Here is a 10,160-nt window from a genome sequence, read left to right as displayed (position 1 = left end):
ACTGGCGCCTGCTGGGCCCCCGGGCTGCCGGGCTCCCGGGGCCGCTGGGGCTTGGCAACTCCTCTTCCCTCTGGGGCCGCGGCGTCTCTCCGCAGCGGCCTCCCCCACCGCGCGGCGGGTAGCCGGGGAAGGGACCGGGCTGCGCCTGGGGAGCCAGCTTCCCGGGGCGGGGAGAGCTCAGCCGACGCCGAGCGGGCCCAGAACAAAAGGCTCATGGCTGGCACCGGCCTCCTCCGGGTGCGCTGGGGACGCGGGTTCGGGGCGCGGGCTGGAGTGGGAATATGAAGTGAGGGAAGAAGGGGGTGCGCGTGTGCGCCCAGGGTGGGCGCGGCGACCGGCGGGCAGCTCCGAGGCCGGGGTCTGCGGCGGGGCCGCGGCGGCCCTTCCTCCGCCTCCCGCAGCGCCTTCCAGGCAGCCAAGCGTGTCTCCGGCTGCAACTCCACCGAGCGCGCCGCGGCCGCCTCCACGCGCGCCTCCACGCCCGCCGGCCGGCCGAGCCAGTAAGTAGCGCGGCGCCCGGCTCCCGGCGCCCGGCTCCCGGCTCCCGGCGCCCGGCTCCCCGCCCCGGCTTCCGGCCGCCGCGCCCCGCCCTCCGCCGCCCCGCGGGCCAGTCCGCCGCCCCGCGCCCCGCGCCCCGCGCGCCTCCGGGCCCCGCGCCCCCGCGCCCCGCGCGCTCTCCCGCCGTGGCCCCGCGTCTGCGGCGCGCCGCGGGGAGGGTCGCCCCGGCCGCGCGCTCCCCGGGTGCCGCGCCACCCCGACGTCCAATGGCTTTCGGGGGGTGGGGAGTGGGGGGCGTCGCCCGGGGCCGAGGAGCCGCGGCCGGGGTGGGGCGTGTGCGCTGTGCGCGGCCGAGCGCGGCTGACGTGCCCGCCGGAGCGCGCGCCCGGGCAGTGTGTGTGCGGGAGTGTGTGCGCACACGCCTTCGGGGGCTGGGGTGACACCGCAGTGGGTTCTCCCTCGCGCCGGCCCTCCGGCTGCTCGGCCCCCCCGCCGCCGCCGCGTTCGGGGAGCAGCTTGGCGCTTCGATCCTCCCGAGCTTCGCTCTGCATCCGCCCCTCGCCAGTCTTACTTTTCCTTGCACCCGGGGAGGGGGCCCGCAGCTGACCACCCCCCGCCGGCGCCGACCCCTGAGCCGTTTCCAGTCCCTCCTTAGCCAGTCCTCCCCACTCATCCTCCTCTGGGGTGCCTCCGCGAGCCGGTCCAAGGCTCCCCCATCCTTGGAAATTGTTTTGTTGGACTGCTGGACCGAGGCGTGTAAAGCTCGAGGACTTTATTATTCTTTTGATTCTTTCTATTTCCTCCCCTTCTGGGCAACGGAGCAATGAAATTTCCAATCGAGACTCCAAGAAAACAGGTGAACTGGGATCCTAAAGGTTGGTATTTCCTACTTTTGGCGGCCCTCGCCCTGCCTCCATCCCCTGCGTGCGCGCGCCTCCGTGAGTGGAAGGAAGCACTCTGGCTCCCGGCAGCGTGTGTCCTGAGGCTGGAAAATGCGCCCGGGAACCGCAGCGCGGGTGGGAGGAGGGCGGAGGCAGCGTGGGTTCCTAACCCAGATAGTGCCTGTCATTACCACATAATCATTGTCCCTCCTGGATTGTTTCAAAACCTATTTAAAGATACACCAAGCCGGCTGTTTGGCTTGAAATCACACCAAGTGTCGGTATTTGCTTTTGACTTCATGCGTGCGAGTGTGTGCGTGTGTGTATGTGTGTGTGTGTGTGTGTGTGCGTGTGTGTGTCCTTTGTTTCTGGTGATCTTTGTCTCTCTGGCAGATGGGTGGGGTGCCTCCCCCTGGACCTGGAGCTGCGCCGCCTGCCCAGGGTGTCCTCAGTGGGGAAGGTTTCCTGGCAGCAAGTGGAGAGCTCGGATCTGCAGCCACGGTCCCTGGAGGGGGCCCTTCTTGGAGGGCATGTGGGATAATGGAGCCCACGGGGCCTTGGGAGTCTTCCCTCAGTCTTATTACCAAAGCAGGCAGCTAGTTTGGCTCAGATCGGAGTAGAAGTGGGGGGGAGGGAGGGGCTTGCGAGAAGGGTGGGGTTGGCAGGGGCTGGGGAGGGGGCGCGCAGTGTGTCCGCCTGAGCCGTGCTGTGGTTCGCAAGCTCTTATCAATGTTGGACAGTGTCCCCTTGGCGCAAGAGACAGAGCGGCTGAGGCGGATTTGTTGGAGCCGAGCTCCACCACCGTCTCCGTAATTAGCATACAGATGTTACGGTCCCTCCTGAGTGACTGGTACAGGAGCTGAACAAGTTGAAACCAAGTGTCCAGTTTTGACAAGAATGCGCTTTATCCTTGCTCTCAGCTCCTCATAAGCTGGGTCGGTCTAGGCAATACCTCTGTGTGGTATTGGGTTGAAATTTGTTTGATGTATGCTTAATGTGTGTGTGTGTGTGTGTGTGTGTTTTTACGAGTGCATTTATCCTTTTCTCCAGACCAGAAAAGATGAAACCCACTTATTTGTTGAGTAAATGTCTTATAAACTGGCTATTACATAGCATGAGTGAAGATGCGTGTTGTTACACTTTACTACAGCCCAAACCCAATCCAGTTTTGTCTGTTCATCTCTGGAAAGTGTGCCTTAGTATTTTATCTTATTTTACTTTATTTTATTTTTTATTTGATCCTTATAAAAACATATTTATTGAATACCTACTACTTAGCAAATGCTATCCCTGGAGACAGAGTCAGAACAGTATAGACAAAGCCTTCTTGGAGTTTTGTTTATTATTTATTTATTTTTTATTTATTTATTTATTTATTTATTTATTTATTTATTTATTTATTTATTTATTTTTTCAGGCGCGGGGTCCACTTCTTGGAGTTTATAGTGAGGGAAACAGACCTAAATCAGTCAATGCACGGAAGAGTGCATAATTACATGTTTATGTACATTTCCCAAAAGAAAGCATCAGGGTTTTAAGAAAGTGATAGAAGAGATTGACAAGGATCAGTGAAGGTGGGTCGTCAGGGAAGGTAGTCAGACACTTGTATCAAGACCTGGAGGATATATAGCGATGATGCAGCTACTGAGGAGGTGAACTGATGCAGAAAAGGGAACAGCAAGTGCAAAGGCCCCGAGACAGAAGGAACATGTGTGTTTGAGGACCTGAAAGGCAGTTTCCATGGCTAGAATGGGAGTAAGGGAGCAGGTGTGGCTGGTGGATCCAGAGGGTCAGACCCCCAAAGCCTCCTGTTGTTGCAGGTAGGGCAGGGTTGTGCAGGTGGGGGTAGGAGTGTTGCCTTTAGCTTAAGCCACCGAAAGGTTTCAAGCTGAGGAGTGACCTGACCTGAACTCAGTTTCAAAACAAGTGCTGTTGTAGCTCTTGTGGATGTGAGGGACCAGACACCATGGTGACGTATGTAGACCAGGGCGGTGGCTGTGGGGATTCACATTGGGATCTTCGAGGGACTCTGGTCGGGAGGGAGGGCTGTGAGGCATGCCTTGGCTTTGAGAATACATTTCTGTATGATCATCATTGTGTATATTTATATCACAGGGATAAACACAGATGAATCCAACATTTTACAGCCTGACACAGTGGAGAAGTACACAAGTAGTGTCTCCAGTCATAACTGATGGTGCTAAAAATGAAAAGATTCCCGTGGAAGGACCAACATTTAATGAGAAATCATTGCATGCCAGGTGTTTTAGGCACATTATTTCATCCACTTATTTTCATGATGCTTATCCAGTGGTGTATGTGCTTGCCCCCCCCCCCCCACCTGATTGCCATCAGGATACCACTAAGCTACCTCCCGGTGAGATGCTCTGACTTCATGCACAACTGTTCTTGTAGGTGGGGGCCATGGTAGTCTTTCCTAGACCCGGGGGTGGAGGCAGGAGGAGAGTAGGGCGTGAGGGAGGAGTATCTCACACCTGTATAGAACTCTGTAAAGTGCTTTACACACATTAAAAAGCAAACGACTTATTGTTTTTTTCCTTTTTTTTTTCAAACGGCTTATTGTTAGCTAATTCATTGCACTTTGACTAGAAGAATACATTATTTAATATTCTTTATTTAATCTTAGGAGGAAGATGCTGTCCTGATTTTACAGGTGAGGGAACTAAAGAACAAAGAGGTTGAGTAACTTGTGCAAGGTGACACAGCTAGCAGATGGAGGGGAGGAGTGTTGGACTAGAACAGGGGTGCTTATATATTCTTTGAGTCTATCTCTTAAGTCTGTCTCTTAAGTTATTGAGATCTCTGACTCTTGTCTGGTGAGGCTCCTAGAGCTCAGGGACTGGGGAAGCTTGTTGCAAAGAGAGAGAAAAGAATAAAGAGGGGTTGGGGGGGGGAGGATGGGAGGGTGGGAATGGAGGAAGGGAAATTGAAAGAGGAGAAGGAGAGGAAGGATGCCTTTCCCACCCATTCCTTTCTCCATTAGCCCATCTGGCCAAATAGCATCTCCGCCCGTCCCTCGGGTGGCCCAGTCACTGGCCACTGGACAGACTTTAGGTCTGTTCTTTGGAGCTTTGGGTTTATACAGATCGAGTATGGTTAGCAGGGCAGAGAGGAAAGGGAGCCTAGCATGATAGTAGGAAAGGGGACTGACGGTTCTAGGGACTGGAGTAGTAACAGATTTGAACCTTCAGGTGGAGGTGCTCACACATTGTAGAAGGAAGTTGCAATTAGGATGTTTTGCTTACATCCCCATTACCTGACAATTTAGTGGCACAGAATGAAGGTGGATTGAGAGCAGATTGGTTTTGATTGCACTTGCGTGAATTAAGCGAAGCACTGTCAAGGGGTTTAGGTGCAAAAATAAGACCTAACTGTAAAATGATTATTCTCTGCTGAGCTGTGGCCTTTTTCCATATTTGTAATGCTGAGCCGGCAACAAGTAGAGTTACTGCTTCTGTAGGACCTACAGAGAAGGAGACTGGCTATGTCTTGGCTTTCATAGATGAACTTACGTGCCTTTTGAATCACTGGGATCACTTGTCCATGATTTTTTTTTTTTCTGAAAATTGGGATTGGCTTGCTGTTTTTAGATATCTTAAGGGCTTTTAAAGATTTTATATGTTCTTTAATTATTTTTTGAGAAAAAGAGAGAGTGAAGGAGGAGGAGGAGGAGAGGGAGAGGGACAAGCAGACTCCGTACTGAGCATGGAGCCCAACATGGGGCTTGGTCCCCTGATGCCAAGATCAGTACCCAGGCCAAAATCAAGAGTCAGACGCTCAACCAAATGAGCCACCCAGGTGCCCCTCCTGAGAGCTTTTAAAAATCATTAAGATCAGCAAGCAATATTCCCACACATCAAGGCAAGCAGATAAACGTGGTATCGAAAACTCTGGATTTGGAGGCGAAAGAATTAGTTTCTAGAGTGAGCCATAGCAATAATTAGCTGTGTGACTTGGGGCTGCCCATTTAACGTTTCACCTTCCTCCCAGTGACATGGCCTCTTTGACCCTATCTCTCCAACCCTCTTTCTTGGTTTGACCTTCGGGCCACTTGTCTTCCTTTTGTTCTTTCAATAGATCAAACTTGCTCCTGTCTCAGGGACTTGCACTTGTGCTTTCCACTGCTTGTGATGCGTGTCATGTGACTGGCTCCTTTCTGCCTTTGGATCTCAGCTCACATGTCACCTTTTTAGCAAGGGCTTCCTCGTCCTATCTGAAGACCTCTCCTCTTGTTACCCAGCCCTGTCACTTTCTATCATGTCACCTGCTCAGTTGTCTTCCTGCCACTTGTTGTCATCTGAAAACATCTTATTCGTGTGTCTCATGTGATGCCAGCCTCCCTCACTGGCGTGTGAACTTCATGAACAGGAGCCTTTCCTGTCTCATTGACTCTTACATACCCAGTGCTCCAGGGAGCGCCTGGCACACGGTAGGCATTCGGTAACTTTTGCTGAATGGATGGATGGGTGAGGGGTTGGAATGGTGAGGATCTCTAAGTCTTCATGTGTGAAGGAAATTCCAGCACTCCTCCACACTACAAATGGCGAAGTATAACAAAGGAGAAAGGAAGGGTATCTCTAAATAATGGGGTATTGGAAAGGACGTGGATATTCCCACTTCTTGCAAGCTCCCATCTCTCTCAAGTCTCCAACAGGCTTTTGTTTCTATTCCCCCTTTCACCAGGAGTAAAAAAGGCTGAGAGGGGTGGGTGAGGTGGGTCCTGGGGCAGGGAGGTGCTTTAGCCTGACAAAGATATGGTAGGTGTCCAGTTAGTAGTTTGGCACATATTGGCCATTGACACATAGCTCTTTGTAGGTATTTAAATTCACTTAAGAAAGAGGCAAAGCTTCAGAGTTGGAGCTGTTTTTTTTTTTAAAAGATTTTATTAAAAAAAAGATTTTGTTTATTCATGAGAGACACACAGAGAGAGGCAGAGACACAGGCAGAGTGAGAAGGAGGCTCTCTGTAGGGAGCCTGATGTGGGACTTGATCGTACAACCCTGGGATCACACCCTAAGCTGAAGGCAGATGCTCAACTGCTGAGCCACCCAGGCACTCCTGGATTTTTTTTTTAAGCTGCATTTTCAGTGCATAATTTAATGCAAAATTCCAGAGAGACCTACATTGTACATGTATAGCATCTTCCAGTTTACAGAACGCTTTTTACAAATTATCTCATTTGATCTTTAAACAGCCCTATTTTTGTTGGTATTGGAACGTTCGGTTTACTGATGGGAATAGAGAGAGGAAGTGAGTGATTCGGAGGCTCAAGGGCTGCAGACAACGGCGGGGTGGGGGGGGGGCAATTCAGTCCTTTTGATGCTTCTGTCCAGGATAATTTCCCTCTCGCTTTTCACCCTTCCAGGGGCTTTGTTTATCCTGCACGCTCTCCTTGCCTCTTATCCAAAAGTGGATTCAGAAGTTTCTCTGAGAGATGTAGAGGAAAAAGGCTCTCAGTCGATCGGTGGGACCTTCACGGATGGCTGTTTTTAGCAGGTCATCCACTGACTGACACTCTAACTCAGGAGTTCAGTAGAAGACCCTTGGATTTCACTTTCGCTCTCCTGGCTAAAGAGAGATGTCTGTGTGTTGTGAATGTGAGTCGTGCTCAATGTGCAAGGTCGTTTGAGCGCTGTCTTTATTAATGTGTTTCCAAACACACATTTGTACAGCTTAGATTTTCTGGAAAGAAGATCATCTATTTTTGATTTAATATCCAACTTTCAGGAGATCAGCATTCCAAATGGGATTAATCATGTGCCAAAATCACCACAATTATCCTAGAAAGTAAAAAGGAAAGATCGTTCCAAAGATCGTCTGGGCCAAGATTTGGTTCAGGGTTCTTTTCCAGCAGTGTCTGAGGGAAGTTCACCAGCCTCTTGCCAATCCCAGCGATTGCTGGGTAGAATTAAGATGGGGGCAGGTTGAGGGGACGCCTGGGTGGCCCAGTGACTGAGCCTCTGCTTTTGGCTCGGGGCATGGTCCCGGGGTCCTGGGATCTAGTCCTGCTTTGGGCTCCCCGCAGGGAGTCTGCTTCTCCCTCTGCCTATGTCTCTGCCTCTCTCTCTGTGTCTCTCATGAATAAATAAATAAAATCTTAAAAAAAAAAAAAGATGCGGCAGGTTGATTTTGCTATTTTGCCCCATTTCCAAAACATCTGTGCTTTGACTCTGTATTAGTTGACTCAAGCTGTCATAACAAAATACCATAGACTGGGAGGCTTATACAAGGGAAATTTATTTTCTCAAGGATGTAGAGACTAGAAGTCCAAGATCAAGGTGAAGGTGGGGTCAGTGTCTGATGAGAGCTCTTCCCTTGGGTTCCAGATGGCCACCTTCTCGCTGCACCCTCACAGTGGGAAGAGAGAACACTCTGGTGGCTTCCCCTTCTTATGAGGGCACCAGTGCTATTGAATTAGAGTCCCACCCTCATAACCTCATTTAACCTTAATTACCCCCTTAGGGTTCTATCTTCAATACAGCCATGCTGGTAGGGAAGGTTTCAACATATGAATTTTGCAGGGGACACAATTCAGTCCCTAACAGGCTCTATATTAGCATCATAAATCAAGGCACATTAAAAAAATACAGTGTGCACTTTGCAGGAAATTGGGACACTTCTGCCAACAACAGAGATGCCGTATGAAGGGTTATGTACTATAGACACAGAGCTGGGAATCCACTGTTGGCAAGAAAAAGGTTATGGAGACAGTGGAGGCTTTTTTCACTTTTAGTCCATAGAGAACTAGAAGAGTTTAATGAAACAGAATAAAGCCATTTACTGATAGCCAATTAGGAGCTTTCCATTTGGATAGCTTCCTTGACCACAGCCAGGAGGTGAATTAAAGGAAGAATCTTCTGCTCTACTCTGATTCTGTTCTAAAGGGCACTTCCAAGATAATGCAGACAAATGGCTTTGGTTATGGAATCTACCTAAATGTGGCACCAGCACCACGTCAGGCAGGCGTTTTCATGGTGGTCAGCAGGGCCATCCACTTTTTAACAAAAATTTTTAAAAAATATTTTATTTATTTGACAGAGAAAGAGGAAGAGAGATCACAAGCAGGGGGAGAGGCAGGCAGAGGGAGACGGAGAAGCAGGCTCCTCACTGAGCAGAGAGCCTGGTGTGAGGCTCAATCCCAGGACTCTAGGACCAAGACTCGAGCAGAAGGCAGACACGTAACCGACTGAGCCACCCAGGCACGCTGCGGGGCCATACACTTTTGGGTTCTGGTCCTGGGGAAATTCTTGGTGGGGACTTTACTGTTTATCTAGGTCAGGCTCATGCGTGTTACCCAGAATGGAGAAACAAAAACCTCCTACTTAATTTTGAGAGCATTTATTTGTGGTTTGCAGACAGTTTGAGATTTTTCCCCCCTCCCCTCCTAAGTGTTTGGGACTGAGTGCTATGAATTGAAAAATGAGACCTGACGTTTGAATCCTCTGTTTAGGATTGGGGTGGTGGCAGTGACGAGTGCCAGAACCCTTGGCAAGGGGGAGCTAGTGGTCATGAGGGGAATTATGTTCTCTTTCTCCTCCATTCTCAGAGCCAGGGAGGTGGGAGAGATGGGCATAAGAAGTGGAGTGGAGGGGTAGGTAGGTAGGCAGGATTTCAGGGGATTCCATTTCCTATACTACCACTAATTTTGGTCCCATGACTTCCCCCTGCCATGGAGGGGACTTTGAAACAGAGTATAATGGTGTCGAAACTTAGGCTTTGGAGAGTTCACTGCTGCAGTACATAAATCACATCATCATAGGGAACTTTACCTCTCTCATTCCTCTCTCTCTTCCTTGTTCCTTCCTTCCTTCATCTTCCTCCCCCGCCCCCGCCTTCCTACAGACTTCTCATTTCAATCACTATCTCTTGCGCAAAGGATCCTAATTTTTTGTTGTTGTTGTTCAGCTACCCAATGTAGGGGTGGTGGTAGTTTCAGTTTAAGAAGAGATGCTCAAAGAGAGTGCAGATTTACTCAAGTGTTAGGAATCTGGAAGTCATGGTGACCTTTGCAGAATGGGATATCCCCCCCACCCCCCTTTAAAAAAATTTTTTTGTATATTTTAGAGAGAGGGAGAGAGACAGCAAACAGAGGGAGGGGCAGAGGAAGAGGGGGAGAGAGAATCTTAAGCAGGTTCCACACCCAGCATGGAGCCCAATGCATGATCTTCGGACCTTGAGATCATGACCTGAGCTGAAATCAAGAGTCAGCTGCTCAACTGACTGAGTCACCTAGGTGCACCTCTGTTTGTGTTTCTAAAACAATTTAATACCAGGAAATGGGTTTCTTTTTTCTTTTTCTTTTTTAAAGATTTTATTTATTTAAGAGAGGCACACAGAGAGAGAGAGAGAGGCAGAGATACAGGCAGAGGGAGAAGGCTCCATGTGGGGAGCCTGACGTGGGACTCCATCCTGGGTCTCCAGGATCACGCCCTGGGCTGAAGGTGGCGCTAAACCGCTGAGCCACCTGGGCTGCCCAGAAATGAGTTTCTTATGTGTAAGGATACATGTAGGTCCCCAAATATAAAATATTTTAGCGGGATAAAGACAAATAGCATAACTTATCAAATTTAATGTAGTATGAACTTGACAGTCTGAATAGAGATGTTTGGTATCAGGTGTGATATTTGACAATTTAACATTTACTCACTTTTATCATATGAGATAAGAAACCAGTATCCAAATGTTTAAGAAAAGCTGATGGGAGAAAAAGCTTAGAGATGAAAGGATTCTATCCATTGACTTATATTTTCTGTCTGCAAA

At 49.8% G+C, this 10,160-nt stretch overlaps 1 protein-coding gene across 2 annotated transcripts in view; it reads left to right on the top strand.

Annotated features, from left to right (window-relative positions):
* The first annotated feature begins 903 nt into the window (after positions 1 to 903).
* KCNK10 (potassium two pore domain channel subfamily K member 10) overlaps positions 904 to 10,160 on the top strand; it is a 130,447-nt gene continuing 121,190 nt past the window's right edge. The window contains exon 1 of one of the 2 annotated variants that reach the window (XM_077910273.1): positions 904 to 1,373. In XM_077910273.1, coding sequence (XP_077766399.1) covers positions 1,322 to 1,373 — 52 coding nt within the window. In that variant the 5' untranslated portion in view covers positions 904 to 1,321. The remainder of the gene's footprint in view (positions 1,374 to 10,160) is intronic. The other variant, XM_077910274.1, reaches the window with a different exon arrangement.

Source organism: Canis aureus, chromosome 9, assembly GCF_053574225.1.
Source record: "Canis aureus isolate CA01 chromosome 9, VMU_Caureus_v.1.0, whole genome shotgun sequence".
NCBI classification, from domain to species: Eukaryota; Metazoa; Chordata; class Mammalia; order Carnivora; family Canidae; genus Canis; species Canis aureus.
The sequence above is the reverse complement of the archived record's forward strand: the minus strand, read 5'-3'. Positions and strand labels throughout refer to the sequence as shown.